Source organism: Chiloscyllium punctatum, chromosome 37 (genome assembly GCF_047496795.1).
Source record: "Chiloscyllium punctatum isolate Juve2018m chromosome 37, sChiPun1.3, whole genome shotgun sequence".
Lineage (NCBI taxonomy): Eukaryota > Metazoa > Chordata > Chondrichthyes > Orectolobiformes > Hemiscylliidae > Chiloscyllium > Chiloscyllium punctatum.
In genome coordinates this window covers 22235171-22260078 of record NC_092775.1, presented here as the reverse complement: position 1 = coordinate 22260078, position 24908 = coordinate 22235171, and the positions used below count along the sequence as shown (strand labels likewise).

The following is a 24908-nucleotide window of genomic DNA, read 5'->3' as shown; positions in this document are numbered from 1 at the left end:
CGCTTCAGGCGACTGACTGTGTGGAGTTTGCACGTTCTCCCCGTGTCTGCGTGGGTTTCCTCCGGGTGCTCCGGTTTCCTCCCACAGTCCAAAGATGTGCAGGTCAGGTGAATTGGCCATGCTAAATTGCCCGTAGTGTTAGGTCAGGGGTAGATGTAGATGTAGGGGTATGGGTGGGTTACGCTTCGGCGGGCGCGGTGTGGACTTGTTGGGCCGAAGGGCCTGTTTCCACACTGTAAGTAATCTAATCTAATCTAATTTCATCAGGCTGCCTTCACTTGGAACAAAAAAAGTAATCTAACTTCGAAACTCAAGTTAAGCAAACTGCCCAAGTACAGAAATTTTAAAAATACATCGGAGTTGGTAAAGATGTGCTTGCTGACCAGAAGGTGACGTGATTACTGGGTTTAATTATCAGAAATTAGATGAGTTTTTGATCAAACCTGAGGCTAGGTGAACCTGAAACAAACTGATTATATCACATACCATATATTAAGAACACCTCAGACTTAGAAATCAGAAAAGAAACAGTTCAAATAATGCTGTAAACCCGTTTTATTCTCTGAAGCTCACTTTAAAAACATTTGGTGCTATAGACTGCATCATGCAACACGCTTGCACATCACAGACGCAGATGGAAGTGCACCAGTGGGTTCAAACATGATCGAAAGAGTGAAGTGGAAATATCACAACTGAACAAAATGATCCTGTAATTTCTTTTACTCTATAATCATGAAAGAAAATATGGGCTTTGTGCTAGCACAAAGACAGACAATCAAAGTTTGACACCTGTATTACTAACAGTATTTGTAAAATTTTCAATACTTATGACTGGCATAAAATCTCAAACCCACTGTGCAAAAATAAACTAGATGATATGTAAACTGTGAAACATTTGCATATTTAATCACAACCTACACCAAAATCCCTGCATTTTAAAACACAAACTCGATACTATTTGAGCTAACAATTGTGCAAAAATAGCATCCTTCTCATCAAAAGACTAAGAAACAAATGAACACCCAATAAAATACATAGGTATGATGCCCTAAATTAACCACAAACACTAAGACCTCCAATAAATGAAGTCATACACATTATTAGCCATAAGGTGTTTTCTAAGTCATCCTTAAGAACTTGAAAAGACAGGTGATAAACAGTAGGTCTTACAGAGGTTCATTATTTACTAAAGTTTGATAGCCAATACCAAATCTTTCCACTATTCAGGCAATTGCAAAAGGCCACTTCTTCTGAGGGCTTGGAAAAAATAAACAAAGTGGAAATACTGAACTTAGTTCCTGTAATCATACACAGCGCAGGCTCCAAATACAAATCCATGCAGCACTCCTACTTCACATCCGCGAGCACGTTATCCTTTTGCAATGGAAGGTGCCGTCTGCAGATGAAACCCCACTTCCACCAACGGTCTGGGTGCAAAATGATGCACTGGGATACAGAAGGAAAACGGGAAGAAACCCTTTCATTTAAGAAAAAAAGAGTAGTCGCATCCGCTTGACGGGAGGAAGGTCAAAGAGACGAAAGGGGCTGACAAATAAATTGAAGGGCGAATGAGAGACCATCGGAGGCTGAGTTGGCGGAGGTTGTCCGGGTGGAAGGCGGCGGCAGATTGGCACTAGGTGCCCACGATGTTGGGGTCGTGAGCGGAGTCCGGCAGCGGTGCTCCGCCGCAGTGGTAGAGGAAGCAGTTGCCCCAGCAGCTGTAGCAGATGAGAAAGAGGGCGGCCAGGAAGACCAGCGCGCAGATGGTGCAGGGTTTCCTCTCCAGCAGGAAGCTCAGCAGGTAGAAGCCCATGAACATGGAGTGGTTGAACCACAATGCAGGGTTCAGGGGTTTGGGGATGAGCAGGACGGGCAGCAGCCACTGCAGACAGTACATGGCGGATGTGGGAGGCGGTGGGCAAAGCGGGTTCACACCCACCCGGGGTGGGGGGGGAAAGAGGGCAGGTCAGGCCAGGCCAGGCCGGGAGCAGGCAGCAAATCCCGCAGCCACTCTCCTGCAGGCTCCGAGGCCGCGCCGACTCTCCACGGGCACTGCAAGCTGCCCTCGCGCTCTCTGTCTGAGGCGGCTCACTCTCGAAGGTGGCTGTCTCCCGGTGAGTCTCAAGGCCTCACCCTCCCTCTCTCTCTGTCTCTCACCGTGTGTCTCTGTCCCAGACGCTCCGGGCCCCCTACTGCGCAGCCGCGTGGACACGGCAGGACTGGAGATAGGAGGCGAGTCAGCTCGCCCGCTTCCACCCGCGGTCTCGCGATAGCTCTGTGGTTTCGCGTCCGAGTTCTGGTTTTTGACGTTTTGTTTTTTAAAAAAAATTCTCCCGGGTTGTTTCCTGTGTGTATTTTTTTTCAAAGGAAAAAAGGGGTCACGTCACACGGGCGTTTGGATTAATTCCTACCGGCGCTCAGTTAGTCGCCCCTAAATTGGGGGCTTCGCGACGGAAGAGTGACCATGGAAACGTGAGAGAGATGAAAGGCAAAGGGAGGATGGAGCAGGGGATCTAAGGTGGAGCAGAATAGGATTTGAAGGTGAGTAAGCGCCTCACTCCTGGTGATGGTCTCTTGGCCGAGACGAGGTTAAGAAACAATGACTGCAGATGCTGGAAACCAGATTCTGTATTAGTGGTGCTGGAAGAGCACAGCAGTTCAGGCAGCATCCGAGGAACAGTAAAATCAACGTTTCGGGCAAAAGCCCTTCATCAGGAATAAAGGCAGAGTGCCTGAAGGGTGGAGAGATAAATGAGAGGAGGGTGGGGAGAAAGTAGAATAGAGTACAATGGATGAGTGGGGGAGGTGATGAAGAAGATAGGTCAAGGAGGAGAGGGTGGAGTGGATAGGTGGAAAAGAAGATAGGCAGGTCAGAAAAGTCCGGATAAGTCAAGGAGACAGTTACTGAGCTGGAAGTTTAGAACTAGGGTGAGGTGGGGGAAGGGGAAATGAGGAAATTGTTGAAGTCCACATTGATGCTCTGGGGTTGAAGTGTTCCGAGGCGGAAGATGAGGCGTTCTTCCTCCAGGCATCTGGTGGTGAGGGAGCGGCGGTGAAGGAGGCCCAGGACCTCCATGTCCTCAGCAGAGTGGGAGGGGGAGTTGAAATGTTGGGCCACGGGGCGGTTTGGTTGATTGGTGCGGGTGTCCCGGAGATGTTCCCTAAAGCGCTCTGCTAGGAGATGTCCAGTCTCCCCAATGTAGAGGAGACCACATTGGGAGCAACGGATACAATAAATGATATTGGTGGATGTGCAGGTAAGACTTTGATGGATTGGAAGGCTCCTTTAGGGCCTTGGATGGAGGTGAGGGAGGAGGTGTGGGTGCAGGTTTTGCAATTCCTGCGGTGGTAGGGGAAAGTGCCAGGATGGGTTGAAGGGGGGAGTGGACCTGACCAGGTAGTCATGGAGGGAATGGTCTTTGCGGAAGGCAGAAAGGGGTGAGGAGGGAAATATATCCCTGGTGGCGGGGTCTGTTTGAAGGTGGCAGAAATGTCGGCGGATGATTTGGTTTATGCGATGGTTGGTGGGGTGGAAGGTGAGCACCAGGGAAATTCTGTTCTTGTTACAGTTGGAGGGGTGGTCTGAGGGCAGAGGTGCAGGATGTGGATGAGATGCGTTGGAGGCTACCTTTAACCACGTGGGAAGGGAAATTGCGATCTCTAAAGAAGGAGGTCATCTGGTGTGTTCTGTGGTGGAACTGGTCCTCCTGGGAGCAGATACAGCGGAGGTGGAGGAATTGGGAATACGGGATGGCATTTTTGCAGGAGGTAGGGCGGGAAAAGGTGTAATCCAGGTAGCTGTGGGAGTCGGTGAGTTTGTAAAAAATGTCGGTATCAAGTCAGTCGTCATTAATGGAGATGGAGAGGTCCAGGAAGGGGAGGGAGGTGTCAGAGATGGTCCAGGTAAATTTAAGGTCAGTGTGGAATGTGTTGGTGAAGTTGATGAATTGCTCAACCTCCTCGCAAGAGCACGAGGTGGCGCCAATGCAGTCATCAATGTAGCAGAGGAAGAGGTGTGGAGTAATTACGGAAGATTGACTATTCTACGTAGCCAACAAAGAGACAGGCATAGCCCCTGGCTACCCCTTTGGTCTGGAGGAAGTGCGAGGATTCAAAGGAGAAATTGTTAAGGGTGAGGACCAGTTCGGCCAAACGAATGAGAGTGTCGGTGATTCTCCTACTCCTGGGATGCTGCCTGACCTGCTGAGCTTTTCCAGCACTCTCGACTCTTAAGGTAGTGGTGTAGAGAGAGAGAGAAATGAACTGATGAGTGGGAAAATGATTCAGGGAGGGGAAGTGCAGTTGATTCGTCGAGCGAACAGTTTAAGAGTGAGTGGGGTTTCTCAAGGAATGAGAGACTGAGGGCAGGAGGTGGTGTAGTAAAGTGGCAAGGAAGGTGAGGATGGGGTCTAGGCAGGATGATGTGAAAGCTGATGGGTCACTAGTAGATGGCAAAGAGGACAATCAACCTCCACAAAGACAAAATGAAGTCTGAGTAAATTAAAATCAACAATAAACAACAACAAAACAGAAGCCATGATCGCACCCTCCATTAAGTCACCTCTTCATCTTCTAAATTCCAGTGGATCTGAGTCCACGTGAATAACACTGCACTTGTTCACTGAAGACTGGTAATTGTAGGTACAGGTGTTACTTAATAAGGCAGCTGGCATGTTAATCTTTATTGCTTAAAAGATTTGTATGCAGGAGTAGTGAAGTCTCATTTTAGTCATATAGAATCTTGGTTAGACCATGTCTAGATTGCAGTTTTGGTCTTTTTTAGCTTTGTGAGAATATTATTGCCATAGGTGGTGTGCAAAAATAGTCAAATCAGGTTTGTTCCTGGGGTGGCAGGACTGACCTATGAAGTGGAAATATATTCTCTAGAGGTCATAGTCATAGAGGTATTCAGCTCTCAGACCCTTCGCTCCAACTTGTCCATGCTGACCCAATCTAGTCCCACCTGCCAGCACCTGGCTCATATCCCTCCAAACCCTTCCTATTAATTTACCATTCAGATGTCTTTTAAATGTTGCAATCATACTAGTCTCCGCCACTTCCTCTGGCAGCTCACTCCATACACTTACCACCTTCTGTGTGAAAAAGTTGCTCCTTAGGTCGTTTTTATAATTTTTCCCTCGCAATCTAAACCTATACCCTCTCGTTCTGGACTACCCCCACCCCAGGGAAGAGACTTTGTCTATGTATTCTATGCATGCTCCTCATGATTTTATAAACCTCTATAAAGTCACCCCTCAGCCTCCTATGCTTCAGGGACAACAACCCCAGTCTATTCAACTTCTCCCTATAGTTCAAATCGTCCAACCCTGGCAACATCCTTGTCAATTGTTTCTGAACCCTTTCAAGTTTCACAACATCCTTCCGATAGGAAGGAGACCAGAATTGCATGCAATATTCCAAAAGTGGCCTAACCAATGTCCTGTACAGCAGCAACATGACCTCCCAACTCGTGTACTCAATACTCTGACCAATAAAGGAAAGCATACCAAACACTACCTTCATTGTCTTATCTACCTGCGACTCCACTTTCAAGTAGCAATGAACCTGCACTCCAAGGTCTCTATTCAGCAACACTCCCCTGGAACCTACCATTAAGTGTATAAGCCCTGCTAAGATTTGCTTTCCCAAAATGCAGCACCTCGCATTTATCTGAATTAAACTCCATCTGCCAGTTCTCAGCCCAATGGCCCATCTGATCAAGCTCCTGTAATCTGAGGTAACCTTCTTTGCTGTCCACTACACCTCCAATTTTGGTGTCATCTGCAAACTTACTAACTATATACCTCTTACATTCACATCCAAATCACTTATAAAAATGACGAAAAGTAGTGGACTCAGCACTGGTCCACTGGTCACAGGTCTTCAGTCTGAAAAACAACCCTCCACCACCACCCTCTAAGAGGAGATTTCATTGAATACTTAAAGGAATAGACAAGTAAGATGTTTCCCCAGTTGAATCAAGAAACAGTGACACAATTTCAAAATATGGAAGCCAGTTGCAATGAGATGAAAAATGGTTTTAACCAGAGTCTCAGTCATTGAGTTTGTCTAAAGTTGATATTGACAGATGTCTAAATATCAGTGAAAGCATTAAAATCGTTAATTGTCCATGATTGTATTGAGTGGCAAAACAGGCTTGAGAGGCTGAATAGCTTACTTCTGTTTCTACGTCACTAAAATGCACTTGACAGTCATGAGCTCAGTGCTCTAGTGCAGTTAGGTAAGCAATAATCGAGCATCATCCACTGAAATAACTCCGCAGAGGCCAGTATCCCACCACCCTTTATTTACACGTGGATAGTCCTTGACACTGATCCAGCTTCTCAGAGCCAACTCTCAGATTGAACAGGATCTTTGACATTCCTGTTCCTATCTGTCAGCCAGGGCTATCTGACTGTGTGGAGTTTGCACATTCTCCCCGTGTCTGCGTGGGTTTCCTCCGGGTGCTCCGGTTTCCTCCCACAGTCCAAAGATGTGCAGGTCAGGTGAATTGGCCATGATAAATTGCCCGTAGTGTTAGGTAAGGGGTAGATGTAGGGGTATGGGTGGGTTGCGCTTCGGCGGGGCGGTGTGGACTTGTTGGGCTGAAGGGCCTGTTTCCACACTGTAAGTAATCTAATCTAATCTAATCTGATTAAAGCCCCATACTCTACTATGTCCATCTGGCTGACCTCGTCACAATCACTACATCCTTCATGCTTTATGTCCAAGGACATAGATCAATTCTTTTTGTTGCTCCTCCTGGGGCGTTTTAGTATAAGTCAGGTTCCTCCAACTCTGCCTTAGATACAGGTGGCATGTAAAGCATAGTAACTCACCTATTGGAAGAAATTCATTCTGATTCAGGCAGCAAAGACGTCGAGGCAGCGACATTCACTGTGTCCATCTTCGATTCTGAGGTACCTTCAGTGCTTGACTGAGATGGATAAGCCACAGGTCTTTGAGGAGCTGGGCATGTTTTGATCTCGCCCTTTTTGCTGGTTTGCAGCTGTCATATGGACAACATGCTTGTTCACTACCGAACAGCCCAAATGGCCTCCTTCTTCAAAGACCTCAATTTCCCCTCCGACGTGGTCGATGATGCTCTCCACCGCATCACCGCCACTTCCTGCACCTCCGCCCTTGAACCCACCCCTCCAATCGCCACCAGAACAGAACCCCACTGGTCCTCACTTACCACCCCACCAACCTCTGGATACATCGTATCATCCTTCGTCATTTCCGCCACCTCCAAACAGACCACCAGGGATGTATTTCCCTCCCCACCCCTATTAGCGTTCCGGAGAGACCACTCCCTCCACGACTCCCTCATCAGGTCCACACCCCCCCACCAACCCAACCTCCACTCCCGGCACCTTTCCCTGCATCCGCAAGAAGTGCAAAACTTGCGCCCACACCTCCCTCCGAGGCCCCAATGGATCCTTCCATATCCGCTGCACCCGAAGTGGTCTCCTCTACATTGGGGAGACAGGCCGCCTACTTGAGGAACGTTTCAGGGAACACCTGCACCAACCAACCCAACCGCCCCGTGGCTGAACACTTTAACTCCCCCTCCCACTCCGCCAAGGACATGCAGGTCCTTGGCCTCCTCCATCGCCAGACCCTGGCCACATGACGCCTCGAGGAAGAGCGTCTTATCTTCCGCCTAGGAACCCTCCAACCTGTAAATTTTTCCAGCTTCTTCTTTTCCCCTCCCCCCACCTTATCTCAGTCCCAGCCCCCGGATTCAGCACTGCCCTCTTGACCTGCAATCTCCTTTCTGGCCTCTCCGCCCCCACCCCCTCTCCGGCCTATCACCCTCACCTCCTTCCACCTATCGTATTCCCAGCGCTCCCTCCCCCAAATTCCTCCTCCACCCCCACCTTTTATCTCAGCCCCATTGGTACACCAGCCTCATTCCTGAAGAAGGGCTTATGCCTGAAACGTCGATTTGCCTGCTCCTCAGATGCTGCCTGGCCTGCTGCGCTTTTCCAGCACCACACTTTTCAAAAACATGCTTGTTCAGACCATTGCACCTACCCGCACTTTATAGGTCACTGGAACTGACCTCGGGTCAACCATACATCTTACCCATGCAGTGCCAGTCCCATGGTTCCTGCACCAAACTTTATCACCTGAAGAAAACTGTCTCTTTTGCTTAGTACAGTCTTGTGTCCAGCATTAACATTGCTGATTTTGTTTCACCCTCCTCCTAGCTCTGAGAAATTCAGGTTTTAACCTGGTGCTGATTTCGTATGAAAGTAGTGCCTTACAGCACGATAGATGGTATCTTCAGTGTGAAAAATGGGAGTTCATCTACACAAAGACTTTTCTGTTGTTATCCTTTCCCAATACTGTCATAGAAAAAACTATAGCAGGTAAATTGGTGAGGTCAAATAGATTTTGCCCTTTTTTTGCTTCCCCCAATGATTATTGTAAACCCTGAGTAGCAGTAATGAACTTCAGGACTTGTCCAGTAGTGTTACTGAGCTATATTTAATGATGGACATTAAACTCCCCATCCAGAATACTCTATACTTCTTTCAATTGACATTTATCAATGAGGAGTACTAATCCATTGGTTCAGACAGAGTTGGTGGGGGGAGTGGGTGTTGGCAATCAGTACAATGTTTCATTGGTGTTATGAATCCTCAAGGCATCATTTCTGATGCTTAGGTAATGCTACATGGTTTTCCCTTCTTTAGTCTTTGTAATGATTTGATACAACTTGCTAGGCCATTTCAAGAGCAACTAAGAATCAACCCCCCGACATTGTTAAGGGTCTGGAGTCTAGACCAGACCAGTTATGGACCGTGGATTTCCTTCCCGAAAGGGCATCAGTGAACCAGGTGGATTCTACATCAATAAACAATGTTACATAATCATCATTAGTTTTTATTTGCAGATTTTATTGAATTCAAATTTCACCATCACCAGTAGCCTGGCTTTCTGGATTACTAGATCAGTGAAATTACCAGTTTATCTTGAATTGAATTGAATTGAATTAGTCTTTTATTGTCAGGTGCACTGAAAGGAATACAGTGAAATGTTTGTAATATCATTGCTTTGGCGCCATCTTAGACCATAAGACATAGGAGTGGAAGTAAGGTCATTTGGCCCATCGAGTCCACTCCACCATTCAATCATGGCTGATGGGCATCTTAGGTAAAGGGTACCCAGATACAGAATACTTAAGTATGTGCTACAGACTTGAAAGGATCATAAATAAAAGTTCAGCATAAGAATAAAGAAGTTATCTTTTTTTTAAAATGTACTCGAATTTTAGTCTTTTTACCAAGTGTGTGCCACCACTGGGCCCTTCAGACCATCTGGGCCAAGTCTCTACACCACACTGGGCTTCAAACCTCGAGGCCTCGCTTCCAGTCCCCAAGGGCCTCACTCCACTCTGGGACTCGCCAGCTTGGCCTGGGATCACCTAGAGACTGCCTCTGGGACTTGCAGCCTCCACACTGTCCTGGCCTGGGACTCCTCTCCAGGACCGTCTCTGGGACTGGTTGCCCTCACATCGACCTCACCTGGGACTCGCCAGCAATGACCTTTGGTCTCCTCCATTTGCCTCTACATAAGTTTAATTTAAGAGTTTGAAAAAAAAGAGAGAAAAAAAACGTGGAGTAGAGAAGCTCCAGCTGGAGCGTCTTACTTTACCACCATCTTGGGTTGCACTCACCTAAGTAAAAGAGTGGAAGGCAGAGGAACTTTGTTACTTACTAATGCCAAGAAAATAATAAAGATACTGTACAAAACACTGAATTAAAACACTGGTCAAAAGTTTATCTAAAGATGATTGTGTCCTGTAGGAAAAGGAAGATAATACATATACTTTAAAAATCCTTAGAAACCTTGAGTTTTAAAAAAAAAACAAATACATTTGTAGCATGTGGGTGTCACTGACTTGCCAGCATTTCTTGACCATGCCAAGTTTCCCTTGAGAAGGTGGTGATGAGTTGCTTTCTTGAACTGCTGCAGTCTATATACTGTAGGTTGGCCCACAATGGAGGCGATTCCAGGATTTTGACCCAGTGACAGAAGTATATCACTGTTCCCTTTCTAAGTCAGGATAGTGAGTGACTTGGAAGAGAGTTTGCAGGTAGTGGTGTTCTAGGAGAAAGTGAGGACTGCAGATGCTGGAGTACCAGAGTTGAAAAATGTGGTGCTGGAAAAACACAGCAGGCCAGGCAGCATCCGAAGAGCAGGAGAATCGACATTTCAGGCATAAGCCCTTCTTCAGGTGGTGGTGTTCCCATATATCTGCAACCTTTGTCATTCTAGATGGAAGTGGTCGTGGATTTGGATTGTGCAGTCTAAGGATCTTAGAATTTCTGCAATGCATTGGTGGTGGAGGGAGTGGATGCTTGCGAATGTGGTGCCAATCAAACAAATTGCTATGTCCTCAATGGTGTCAAGCTTCTTGAGTGTTGTTGGAGCTGCACCCATGCAGATAAGTTAGGAGTATTCAATCACGTTCCTGACTTGTGTCTTGTAGATGGCGGACAGGCTTTGGGAATCCAGGAGATGAGTTACTTGCAGCAATATTCCTAGCCTCTGACCTGCTCTTATAACCACTGTGTTTATGTGGTGAGTCTAGTTGAGTATCTGGTCAATAGTAACTGTAAGGATGTTGATAGTTGAGGATTCAGTGATGGTAACACAATTGAATATCAAGGGCAGTGGTTAGATTTGTCTATTATTTGTGATGGTCATAGACTGACATTTGTGTGGTGCAAGTGCTACTTTCTACTTGTCAGCTGAAGCCTGGTTAGTGTCTAGATCCTGTTGCATTTGTATATGGGCTGCTTCTTTATCTGAGGAGTCATGAATGGTGCTTAACATTGTGCAGTCATCACAACATCCCCACTTCTGACTTTATGGAAGGGAGGTTATTGAAGCAGCTGAAGTTGGTTAGGCTTGGACACTATCCTGAAGAACTCCTGCAGAGACGTCCTGGAACTGACACAATTGACTTCCAACAACAATCATCTTCCTACATGCCAGGTATGACTCCAACCAGCAGAGAGTTTTCCATGATACCTATTGATTCCAGTTTTGTTAGGGCTCCTTGATGCTAGACATTGTTGAATGTGGTCTTGATATCAAGGGTTGTTATTCTCACCTCACCTCTGGAATTCAGCTCTTTTGTTCACATTTGAACCAAGGCTGTAATAAGATCAGGAGCTGAGTGGCCCTGGCAGAACACAAACTGGGTGTCACTGAGCAAGTTATTGCTGAGCAGATGCAGCTTGAAACCACCTCCGTCACTTTACTGATAATCCAAAGTATACTGATGGAGTGGCATTTGGCTCATTTTTAATTTTAATTTCAGTGTACAGTACAACAATGGGTAATTTTCCATTATTGGGTAGATGCCAGTGTTATCGCTATACTGGAACAGCTTGGCTAGGGGAGTGACAAACTTTGGAGCACACATCTTCAGTATTATGCCAGAATATTGTCAGGGCCCATAATCTTTACAGTATTCAGTGCCTCCAACTGTTGCTTAATATCATGTAGTGTGAAACAAACTGGCTGAAGACTGGTATCTGTGATGCTGGAGACCATGGAGGAGGCTGAGATGGATCATCCCCTTGGCACTTGTGGCTGAAGATTGCTGCAAATGTTTCAGCTTTATCTTTTGTGCTCTTGTGTTGAACTCTTCAATCATTGAGGATGGGGATATTTGTGGAGCTTCCTCCTCCATTGAGTTGTTTAATTGTCCACTGACTGACTACAAGTTGTGGTAGAACTGCAAAACTTAAATCTGATCCATTGGTTGTGGGATTACTTAGCTCTGTGTATACTTGCTGCTTATGCTGTTCGGCATGCAAGTCGGCCCATTTGGTAGCTTCACCAAGTTGATGCCATATAATTAGGTGTGCCTGGTGCTGCTCCTGGCATGTCCTCCTGCATGCTCCACTCAAATTTAAACCTGAGATCATGGTTATTTTCTTGTTGTCAGGCAGTCTCAGCAGTAGTGAATATTGCAGAGAACTTTGACTTCTAAGTTTCTCTAATCTCCAAATGGTGATTTCTTTTAAGACGCTGAGAGAAACCTGGAAGCGAGAGAGAGAGATTCTTTATTTTTTTCTCCCTGTTGCTCTGCCAGTGCAGCTTCTTGAAATATAGTTTGTTTATTATTCCTGTGTCTGACTTCATTATTTCTTCAGACTGAATAATATGTGAAACCTGTTCATGAAGGTGTAAGTGAAATAGGATGTACAGATCTGAGTTTTATCACCCTTTGATAATAAGAGTAGTTCCAGAGCAGACTGGTTCTTGTTTATTGATTGTTGTGACCATTTTAAGTTAGCTTTTCGTTCCCTTTTTTTAAAAACCATTTTAGTTCATGAAGTTCCCAGGTATTGAAATCAGATGATGGAAATCAAAAAGTGATGGTACATATTTCACCACTATCAAAAGCATCCATCTCGTAATTCATCAAAAATCATTTTCTGCCTATTTAGAATCGGCCAAACCTCAATGTAGCTTCAAGAGAGACCATCAGTCTAGAGCCAGCTCATCACTATCAATGCTGCCTGCACCATTTTCCTCTGCCACTGCTTTGCCATTGTCTACATCGGACAGTTGCTGATCCTCATTTGCCATCTTTGCTGCTGGGCTGATACTTCTTCACTACCGTCTCTCCACTGCCTGCACTGAACCAACCAATATCAGCATTTCTCTCACTGCTGGACCCACTGCAATGATGTTACAATGATGCACTTTCACCCCCGCCAGCACTGGACCAAACCAACAATGAAGTCGCCTATTCCCACCTTGCTGACATAGGCCCAGCTCGAAGCAACTCAAGGTCTGTGTCCTGTGTCTGCTCTCGCCAGCAGTGGTGTCCAAGCTCAGGTCAAGGGAAGTAAGTAAAGAAAAAGAGAAGTGAAAAAAAAGAAGAGGTCAGAGTGGATGAACTTGGGCACAGGAGTCCCACTCTGCTGTCATCTTGGACTGGAACATCATGGACTACGATTAATGGCTGTGATTCAATCTTGTTAACCTTGTTAAAAACTCTAGGTAGGCAATATTGATCACATTTTGATACAATTCTCTTGGTAACTTCTGAAAAAAAATCAATTAACTTAGTAAGGCAAGATATCCTGTGTCTGAAATGCAGGGTTTCCCTGAAATGCCATTTTCTGTCAACTTGGTGTCATTGGTTGACTAATTAAGATTCTGTGAAATATCTTGATCTTTTTTAACGATGAAGGTGCGAGATATGGATTTTGAAAAGATAGACTGAAGACCACAATAAATCTAATGATTCTAATGTAATTTGATTATAAATGCTTTGTTATGTTGGAAAAACAGCACAAGACATTTTTGTTTCCATTGAACAATCAAAATAACATGATCCATGTATTTTAAAATTCAGAACAGCTCTGGAAGGATTGGATTTGATGTATCTTTGATGCGAATAGACCATATCTGAGAACATTGGAGTATCTTGAATAACCACTTCAAATAGAATTTATTCTGAAATGTAAATGGAATATAGATATTTATATTTATATGAAGGAGTACCAATTGTTGTAGTGCTGTAGAAATGCAAAATATCTCTGTTGATTTATGCTGCCACATTTTAAAGCCATGCCATTTATTGTGCAGAAAAATATCTTATTAGCAATAGCCTAACTGGCTAACACCTTTACTGTTCTTCAATAACAGTCAAACAGTTTTGATTTTGAGTATGCTGTCTGGGTAAATTTCTAAAAAGGTTGTCCACATATCAGAAGCCTGTTTTTAGAAACATTAATAGTGTTTAATACCTGTGAAAGTTTGAATGGTCTGTCTCAGAGGACTATGGAAACTCAGTCATTGAGTATTTTCAAGACAGGAATTAATAGATCTCTGGATACTAATGGCAATAATGGATTTTTCAAAATCCATATCTCGCACCTTCACTGTTAAAAAAATCACAAGATATTTCACAGAAGCTTAATCAGTTAACAAATGAAAACGAGGATGGCACAGGAAAATGGCATGATCTAGAATGGCAGGACAGGTTCAAAAGGTTGAATGGCCTAATTGTGTTCCTATGTTGAAGATATTGTCTGTCATGATTACAAAGATGTTCAGATATATGAGGAGAACATAAGCAGAATTCTACTGTTTCGGATACTAATCAATAACTAAATCTAATCAATTTAAGAAAATTTCTCACAAAAAATCTTAACTCCACCCCAAGCAGAGACTCTAGCTGGTCTGTCCACCAACCATTAGATACAATACTCTTCTTTATCACTCTACATTATGAAATGGAATCACGCATCTGACACTGCTGTATCATTTAGAAGTGAGGCCATTTCCATTTGTATGTCATTAGCAACATTGGCATCAATTAGTTGACTAAGACAGATGTCCTGAAGTCTGCTGTTTAACAGGAATTGAAGCCACAATTAAAAGGTCCAGTTGCCCTGATCCAAAATTTCCTCTGGTTGTAGAATTTCCAATGCTCTCAAGAGTTTCACTTTGCACAGTGAAAATTGGGAGCATTGTATAACACACAGCAAATCCAATATCACCCATTTAATGCTGCCACACACATTCAAATGACACCTGGAAGATCCAGAATCTCTGGGGCTTGGCTCAAATGCAGTGGAATATCAATTCTGGTTACCAGTCTATTAAGGCACAGGCACCATTCAAACTCCCAGTGATTTTGGTCACTTGTATAGAGCTGGAGATCATGTTCTTGGTGTGGCAGGATGATATATAATGGCAGGAATTTCACAGTAGTAAACTGTGAACTGACCATTCCAGACAGAGAAGATTGAAATTGTAATTTAAAAAAAAATCAAATGTAAAGTTGTGGCTTTATATGTCATATCAGTTCATTAAATCCATGACACTATCAGAAGCTTGAAAGATTCAGCACCACTTCTAGCAGACAGTAAGAAGGAAAAGATGCAGGTCATTACAGAATCCAGTCTTGAAAGTATTTCAGGCACCCTCACAGGATTACTATTGTGATCCTCTTCCAGACACAGGATTTTCAAGGCTAAAAAGTATATTGCACTGTTGTATAGCTTTCATAGTGTGGTAGTTACTCATGAAAGGTGACTGGTTCAAGGTCAAGTGGAAAATTTAAACATGAAATTTAGCTACATACCATCTATATATCAGTTAGCAGTAGCAGTATAGCCTTTGAGTCATACTATTCTGGGTTCAAATTACACTTCAGCATGTATGCACAGTTTGATAGTGCAGTACTGTCCACTATTGGAGGTGCTCTCCTTAGATGTGAACTTAAACCAAAGGGTCATATTCTTTTTCAAAAGATCCCACAGGTTGTTTGAAAGAGTAGAGGTCTTATCTCTAATATCCTGAGCAATATTTACCCATAAATCAACAGCTTGAATAAACAGATTGACTGATCATTGTTGTTCAAGAGAGTTTGCTGTACAGAAGTTGGCTGCCACCTTTCTTACAACTATAACAACGCTTAAAATGTGAGATTGGTTGTGGGGTTGTGAAAAGTACTATATAAATGCAAGCCTCACTTCTGCTTTTCTTTCTTTTAAGAGTGAACACACTACTAAATGAAAACAAGTACAAGAATTTATTAAAATATGTCTAATGTATTATCTTTTAAATTCTGACCTTTTATTTCAGATGCCACTTCATCGAAAGAAATGACACTGAGATGATACAATTCGATTTTACAAAATTGAGACATACCCCATTCTGCAGAAAGATTTCTCAGCATGCCACAAGGTGGTGTCAAAGACAAACATGCCATTTGCAAAAAGAGGAAATGGTTGCCCAGGTTTGATGATGTGTACAACTGCTTAGAAGAAAGAAATTCTGAACAATAATGCAAAATTGAGAGTTAAATTTCAGAAGCCACTGTGCCAACGAGCTATGAGATGCTGGGTTAATTTTTTATGAGTCACTTGGTGCGGATTGCAGAATCCAGCCGTAATATTGAGTCAACGACCTGCGCACTGAAAGTTTGCAAGATTTACTCCTGTGTTTCTAAGTTAGGCTTTGTTGGATTTTTTTTGTAATCAGGGATTGTAGTGCTGAGAAAAAGATTTATTTTCCTTCCTGATTTTGAGCCCCTAAGGAGAGGTTCAGTGAACATGTACTCAATGGAATACAAATCCAGTCCCTATAGTGGTAAAGCCCCATCACTTGACCCAGTTTCCATTCTAACAAGGCTCCACACTGGGAGTAGAGCGTTGCTGAGTTTCTCCTTTAATGTTAGAAATTCAAGACAAAGATTGATAGATATTTGGATTCTGAAGGAACCAAGGGATATGGCAATTGAGCAGGAATGTGAAATTGATGTCAAAGGTGAACCATTAACACACTGAAGAGGCAGTGAGATGAACACTTGAAGAAAGTATTCAAATTTCGAACAGGTGGGATTAGACTACTTATTCCTGATTTAGCAGAGGCTGTTTTTTTTTGTTCTAAGTCTGTTATGATAATGGTTTCTACCCTGAGGCTAGATATGTTTAACATGTGGAAAAAGTCCTCGTCATCTCAACAATTTACAGGTTGAATGCATTATAACTGTTTTTCTTCCCAGATTTAGCAACATTACAAAAGTCGAATTGCAGACTTTTGTCAGCACAAATTAAAAGTGGATGCAAACTAACTTTATGGAAATTAAAGCTGTTATAACTCTGACAGGAGGAGGCTGTTGGTAATCAAACCCCACTACTCCATAAATTATTTTGTAAATGTATTTTTGAATCTCCAATATGGTAAATTTATCTAACTTTTGTACTGCTATCCAGAATAAATGAAATGTTCACTTGGCTTCTTTACTGAACTCAGAAATAACTCACTTATTTTAAGAGTCAAAAGGTGTGGTGCTGGAAAAGCACAGCAGGTCAGGCAGCATCCGAGGAGCAGGCGTTCCTGATGAAGGGTTTATGCCCGAAACATCGACTCTCCTGCTTCTTGGATGCTGCCTGACCTGCTGTGCTTTTCCAGAACCACACCTTTTGACACTGATCTCCAGCATCTGCGGTCCTCACTTCCTCCTCACTTACTTTAAGGAATACCTATGCTTTAAACAAGTGGCAAAAACACTTAACAATCAAGCTATATTCAAAACTAAACTATATCCCTTTAATCCCAAACACATACATTCATATACAGACACAATAATCAAAACAATGCAATGATTTGGTGATGCTGGTGTTGGACTGGGGTGTACAAAGTTAAAAATCACACAACACCAGGTGATAGTCCAACAGATTTAATTGGAAGCACTAGCTTTCGGAGCGCTGCTCCTTCATCAGGTTGTGATGAAGGAGCAGCGCTTCGAAAGCTAGTGCTTCTAATTAAATCTGTTGAACTATAACCTGGTGTTGTGTGATTTTTAACTTAAAACGATGCAAGGCAGCTCTACAGCGATATCATGTATTTGAAAAGAAATAGGCAAAAGGCGAACAATACCTCAATGAGTCAAGAGTATGAATTTGGAAGATAAAATGTCTAACTTCTCTCAGTTTCTTTTTCATTTCCTGTCAAAAACATAAGACTGCTGACAGTGGTAAAATGATCTGAAATATCTGTACACCAGAGTTTAGATTCAATTGAGAAACAGTTTGGAAGCCTGATATTTGAGATTTGATTTTTTTTTGCAAATACATCACTGAGGGAGCTTCCATCTGGTTTTATTTTATTTCTTACTAACAGAGAGCAAAATAAATATCCGCAAGCTTTTTGACTTCTCCTAGATCTGTGAAAATATACATCAATTTTGTACTGAGGTTGTTGCTAAGCAATGAATATCACTAGGACTAGGGCTTTCCCCATTCTATTTATGCAGTAATTGATGGCTATAAAATCTACTGATTATCTTCTTTAAAAGGTTTATTAGATTCTTCTCTTAAAAAATATTTCCTTTTCCAGTAACAGCAGATAATCCATGGTTCCCTTTGACCATTTACTTTTCATTTTCAAGAATATTATGTACAAGCCTGATCTCTCTCCTATAGGAAGGATATTGTGAAACTTGAAAGGGTTCAGAAAAGATTTACAAGGATGTTGCCATGGTTGGAGGATTTGAGTTATAGGGGGAGGCTGAATATGCTGGGGCTGTTTTCCCTGGAGTGTTGGAGGCTGAGGGCTGACTGTATGGAGGTTTATAAAATCATGAGAGGCATGGCAAGGGTAAATAGACAAGGTCGTTTCTTTGGAGGAGGGAGTCCAGAACTAGAGAGCATCGGTTTAGGGTGAGTGGGGACAGATTTAAAAGGGACCTAAGGTGTAACCTTTCCACAGAGAGGGTGGTGCATGTATGGAATGAGCTGCCAGAAGGAGTGGTGGAGGCTGGTATAATTGCAATATTTAAAGGCCACCTGGATGGGTATATGAATGGGAAGGGTTTAGAGGGATATGGGTTGGGTGCTGGTAAGTGGGACTAAATTAATTGAGGATATCTGGTCGGCATGGACAAGTTACACTGAAGGGTCTGTTTCCATGCTGTACATCTCTATGACTCTAAATCACGTGATATACCCTCTTCAATCCAGAAATGTTCAATCTGTTTTATATGCCAATTGCTAATGTCCATACATATATTTGTACTCAGAACAATGGACTGTGTGCCAATTCACTGGGTCACCTCACCTCCTTATGAACTATTGTATAACTTACTGTGATGATACATGTTTTTCATTTGTTTCATATGAATATTCTTTCGCAAACCTATATTTAATAAATATGTTTATATTTCTGGAACTACCTGGAAAACTCCCTTCTGAAACAAAGTATTTCTGCATAAAATGAAACTTCCCTCAGTTACACCATGAAGACCAATAGTTGAGTTTTCTTTGCAAAGGAAATTGTTGCCCATCACTTGTGCCAAAGAACTTCTCCAGGATTAACAGCATTAAGGGCATTTGGTGTAACAAGTAAACACTAGCACTTGACCCATACAAATATATGAGAAGAGAAAGATTTAAAAAAGACATGAGGGGCAATGTTTTACAGAGAGAATGGATCGTGTGTGGAATGAACTGCCAGTGAAAGTGATGGATGCAGGTACAATTACAACATTAAAAAAAAATTGGATAACTTCATGAAAAGGAAAGGTTTAGAGGGATATGGCCAAGCACAAGCTAATGGTGCTTGTTTAGTTTGGGAACATGATCAGCATGGACTAGTTGGACTGAAGGGTCTATTTCCATGCTGTATAATTCTATGTAACACAAGATTTAAGGACACAGGTGATCTGAAGATCATGAAACAAAGATTCTACATACTACTGGTGTCAGGTCTTTACAAAAATGATGGGAAACTAAAGTTAACCTAGGAAAACAAAGTATATGCTTGGTGCTCTCTCTCACTGTCACCTTATACTACTAGAGGTCCTGTTGGACAGAGATGAAGCTATTGGTGCAGTGAAATAGCCAAATAATTACATAGCATGTTAGTAGAGGCAGGAACATACTGCAATTCAGTAAATTGCTACTAGTTTAAGGCAAATTGTCTCAGGTTTATCGACACATACAAAAGCTAGGTGCAAGGGGCAATTAAAATGGAATAGTTCAGAATTCCAATCCTTTTCCAATCTGGTTTGGCTGACTGTGGTTTTAAATTGAAGATCTCAAGGATATTTGGCCTAAGCTGGTGGGGTCCTCTTTAAATATGCAGATTGTTCTCTAATGACATCATAAGTTATTTTAATGAAAAATATTGTGTGCAATTCTGGTCTCCCTCTACAGAAAGAATGTTGTGAAATTTGAAAAGGTTCAGAAAGAAATTTACAAGGAAGTTGTCAGGGGTGGAGGTTTGAGCTATCGGGAGAGGCTGAATAAACTGGGACTGTTTCCCCTGGAGCGTCAGAGGCTGAGGGGTCAGCTTATAGAGGTTTATAAAATGATGAGGGGCATGGATGGGATGAATATCCAAAGTCTTTTCCCTGGGGTGGAGGATAGGGAGAGGGCATAAGTTTAGGGTGAGAGGGGAAAAATTTAAAAGTGACCTAACGAGCAACTTTTCACGCAGATGGTGATGCATGTATGGAATGAGCTGCCAGAGGAAGTGGTGGAGGTTTAAAAGGCATCTGGATGGGTATATGAATAGAAGGGTTTAGAGGCATATGGGCCAAGTGCTAGCAAATGGGACTAGATTAATTTCGGATATTGGGTCAGCATGGATGAGTTGAACCAAAGGGTTTGTTTCTGTGCTATGCATCTCTGACTCAGACCTGAGTGTATGAGCAATGGTTGCTTCATTAGCTGACTAAACTAACTGGTAAGAGGGAAGGGTAGCAAGTTTTAAATTTATTTTTGTTTAGTCTCCTTAATGGCCAAGAGAAACAAGAGAGACTGACCACAACCAGGAAGCCTCTCTTCCCAGGCTTCCTTCACTATCACCTATCCCATTTCTCCAACTGTACTCTTGTCATTGCATTATCTGGCATTTTCCATCCAGGCAGGCTTATCTTTTACAGGGGACCATAAACCTGCAGTTAAAGTATGTACCAGAGAGTTAAATATTTCTAAGAACTTTGGATTCAAATTTATAGTCTTCCCAGATAAACCCTCCTATTGCTGAAGAGACTTAACAGTCACTTATTATGCAACTCATTCCAATTTCAAAATCATTGGTATCTGGTAATGATTAGAGCAGGCTGCTAATCTAATAGTGGTCAAAGTTACATACATTTAAAAAAAAAGGAGTGTCAGGGGTTCTGCTCACACTAGGAGCTGGCTCTGCCTGGTTGGATAGTGTCATGTAATATTCACGTGTAAATATAGGGTGATTTAGTGACAGGATATCTGCCCTCATGGAGTTCTTACAAGTATCAGTTTACAATGTGACTTAATCCAGATTATCTGACCACAATGCTGAAGTTGGAATTTTGAAAGCAGCCATTGAACAATACCAATCTAAAATCAAGAACCTGAATCTCATCATTCTCTTTATAACTGTTAATTGTCTCCAAAAATTAAACACTTAATCAAATTCAATAATAATGTTTTGATTCCATTACTACATACTCAAGTCCAAGAATTGAATATGTCTAAAGAAAATAATAGTCAAAGTCAAAATGATCCCCAGCATACTCCAACCTGTTCCTGCACTAACCAATGATACAGTTATCACAAGTATGTTCACTACACATTAATATTAATGTCTTCAGTTAAAATTGAACCTAATAAAAAAAATCATAAATTGTATTCTAAAAGGATTCTAATTGCTTAATTAATTAAAATAAACTTCAAAATAGAATAAAGTGTGAATTTCCAATCTGCATTTTAAATACATCTATTTCTGTATGATGTTTGCTGACTGACATAAAACAAGAGAAACAGAAAGATGGAAGGCTAGGAAGAAAAAAGGAAAGAGAAATGTAGTCATATTTTTTGCGACTTTTTATCCACGAGAAGGACCACTTTCAAGATTCAGGGTATATCCTTCGGTGCAGTAAAAATGCTGAAGATTGTGGGGCTGTTGCAAGGAAAGTGGATAAAATCTCAGGTAAGAATGAATGTTCTTTCTCCAGTTTTTCTAAACACTGACAGTTTACTCCACAATGTTTCAAAGTTCTTGTACTCTATCTTCCTGAATCCATTAAAAGTTAAAGCAAGCTTTCATTTGGATTTTGTCACAGCTTGCTGTTTAATCATTGCTTCACGCAGTGAAAATGTTTTTGGGTTAATATACCAATCAGTGCAGCATTCTCCAATAGTACAGTTGTTAGAAATGACTAGCTGTGATCACAATTTCATTTGCGAATATGCTGCAGATTCGAATGGAGCTACACTCAAGAAGAAAAAAAACGAATGGCATCAATATTTGCTGTGGCCTCAATCTAATAAGATTTCTGGCTCTTTGCCTTTGCTTCTTTCTCTACTTGATTGGTTCTAATAGGAACTTCACTGCCAAGTCTAATGATGGGTTCCAATTGCGATATTAAATTTTATCAGATGCTGATTGTTCTGCTGTACGTAATTTCAGTGTTCACAATTTTTCAATCTCTTTACAGCAATCAGTAACGCTTTAATATACCACTCATATCCAGATTAGTCTTCACATAGGTTGTGAATAATATGTTTGTGTGGCATTTTGGTTGGTGTGGTGATACAGTGGTTAGCACTACTGCCTCACAAACAGCAGGGATCTAGGTTTGATTCCAGCCTTGTGGGACTTTTTGGAGTGTGTACATTCTGCCCAGGACTGTGTGGCTTTCTGCAGGTACTGTGGTTTCCTCTCACAGTCCAAACATGTGCAGGTTGGTTGAATTGGCCATGCTAAAAATTGCTCAGTGGTATCCATGGATATGTAACCATGGTAAAAACCCCACGCACGGTTATGGGGATGGGTGGGATGATGCACTTGGGTGGGATGCTCTTTGGAGGGTCACCACAGACCTGATGGGCCGAATGACCCTTTTCTGCACTGTAGGGATTCTATGACTTTTTGTATTGTCTTTGAGGAGGCTGGATGCATTACATTGCAATAGGGAAGTTGTTGGAATCCGAGGTCTTTTCAAAGTAACGGGTTATTGACATTACACTGATGATGTATAATTAGACTTAGTACAAGGTCTAGACTGGTTTCTCTCTTTAGAATCTCTCCATAATCATGTAATGTGGTATGTCATCACTGACATTGCTTTCTTACTACATAGTCAAACGTGACCCTTTACCATACAGTATTAAAGTCATAGTCATACAGTCATACAGCATTAGTCCAACCTGTCCATGACAACCATAATCCCAAACTAAACTAGCCCCACTTGCCTGCACTTGGCCCATATCCCTCCAAACATTTCTTATTCATATACCTATACAAATGTCTTTTAAATGTTGCAACTGTTCCTGTAAACTATTTCTTCCAGAAGTTCATTCCACACATGAACACTCTGTGTAAAAAAATTGTCCTTCATGTCTTTTTTTAAATCTTTCTGCTCTCACCTTAAAAATATGCCTCCTAGTCTTGAAAACCCCCAGCCTTAGGAAAAGACACATGACTTTATAAACCTCTATGAGGTCACCATTTAACCTCCTATGCGCCAGTGAAAGAAGTCCCAGCCTATCCAAGCTTTCCTTATAACTCAAACCCTCCACTCCCAGTAACATCCTGGTAAATCTCTTCTGATCCCTCTAATATCCTTTTTAATAATAGGATTACTAGAACTGCAAATACTACTCCAGAAGAGACCTCACACGCATGCTACACAACCTCAACAATGATGTCCCAACTCTAATATTCAAATGTCTGAGCAATGAAGGCAAGGGTGCTAACTGCCATCTTAATCACCCTGTCTACCTGTGTTACAACCTTCAAAGAATTACGTACCTGCCCCTTAGGTCTCTCTGTTCTATAACCCTACCCAAGGTCCTACTTTTAATGTATCAATCCTGACCTTGTTTTTTTTTCTCAATATGGGCAGCATGGGGGCACAGTGATTAGCAGTGCTACCTCACAGCGCCAGACACCCAGGTTCAATTCCCGCCTCAGGCGACTCTCTGTGTGGAGTTTGCACATTCTCCCCATGTCTGTGTGGGGGTCCTCCGGGTGCTCTGGTTTCCTCCCACAATCCAAAAATGCGCAGGTTAGTGTACGCTAAATTGCCCGTGGTGTTTGGTGAAGAGGTAAATGTAGGGGGTTGAGTCTGGGTGGGTTGCGCTTCGGCCGGTCGGTGTGGACTTGTTGGGCCGAAGGCCCTGTTTCCACACTGTACGTAATTTTAAAAATGCAATGCCTCACATTTATGCAAATTAAACTCCATCTGCCACTCTTCAGCCCATTGACAGAATTGATCAAGATCTTTTTGTAAACTTAGATAACCTTCTTCATTGACTACTATACCTCCAATCTTGGTGTCATCCACAAATATAAATGACAATTGAAAGTGGACCCAGCACCGAACCCTGCTGGGAACAGGCCTCCACTCTGAAAAATAGCCCTCATCCATCACTCTCTGTTTCCTGCTGCTAAACCAATTTTGTATTCAATTGGTAAGCTTATCTTGGGTCCTATTTTACTAATTAGTCTAGCAAGTGGAGTCTTGTCAAAGGCTTTACTAAAGTCCAAGTAAACAATGTCCATCGCTCTGCTCTCATCAATCTTCTTGGTTACTTCCTCAAAAAAATCAAGTTTGTGAGATGCGATTTCCCTCACATGAAAACATGCTGACTATCCCTAATCACTCCTTGTCTCTCCAAATGCATATAAATCCTATCTTTCAGAATCACCTCCACCCACCACCAAAGTCAGACTCACAGGTCTATAGTTGTCAGGCTTCACCTTACATCCTTTCTTAAACAAAGGCACAATATTAGCCACTCTCCGGTCATCCCAAGACCTCACCCATAGTTGTAGATGATACAAGTATTTCTGCAAAGGGCCCCATAATTTCCTCCCTTAACTCCTCACAACGTCCTGGGATACACTAGATCAATATTGGTAACACTTGTTAAGTTCTTCCTTTCTAACAGTTTTCATGGTGTTACCCAGTCATAATCAAGAAGATGCCAACTTGGGTTTGTACTTAGCTTTAATCAAGTAGCATTTATCTCATTAGCTTGGGAGAATAAGTGAAAAGAAAGAATCAGAAGTGGTTAAAACAGGTTCCGGATCTTTCCTGTTACTGAGTCAAAATTATTTTCAGATGTCCATAAGACACATAACTGTTTATTTGACAGCAAGAAGAAAAGCTTTTTCAATTAATTTTAATCTCAGCAGATGTTCATGAAACAGTGTAGAAAATGGTTTGTTGTGCTTCAGTTCAAAATGATTTGCTGTGCTAACAATTAATGGCAGTTCATTCACTTTAATAAAAAGACCTTCTGAGTCTACTACTTTGTTTAGCCTGTACATTTATGGATGTGAGGCAAGCAGCAGAATTCAAGCTCCAAACTTCAAAGACATAGTAGGGTTAATCCAATAGATGAATATTGATATTG

At 42.3% G+C, this 24908-nt stretch overlaps 1 protein-coding gene and 1 long non-coding RNA gene across 2 annotated transcripts; one reads left to right on the top strand and one right to left on the bottom strand.

The window, feature by feature from the left end:
* Positions 1 to 537: 537 nt before the first annotated feature.
* On the bottom strand, positions 538 to 2229 carry blcap (bladder cancer associated protein). Its single transcript, XM_072556442.1, has one exon. It carries the CDS (start codon positions 1895 to 1897, stop codon positions 1634 to 1636), a length of 264 nt encoding a protein of 87 aa, XP_072412543.1. The 5' UTR covers positions 1898 to 2229; the 3' UTR covers positions 538 to 1633.
* An 8234-nt stretch (positions 2230 to 10463) lies between these two features.
* Positions 10464 to 16804, top strand: LOC140462934 (uncharacterized). Its single transcript, XR_011954561.1, has 3 exons — positions 10464 to 11013; positions 12480 to 13038; positions 15637 to 16804. It is a non-coding gene; the product is annotated as an uncharacterized lncRNA (long non-coding RNA).
* Positions 16805 to 24908: the final 8104 nt, after the last annotated feature.

What these genes read in the sequence shown, in the direction of transcription:
- blcap (XM_072556442.1), bottom strand. Translation starts at nt 1,897, where the DNA reads ATGTACTGTCTGCAGTGGCTGCTGCCCGTCCTGCTCATCCCCAAACCC.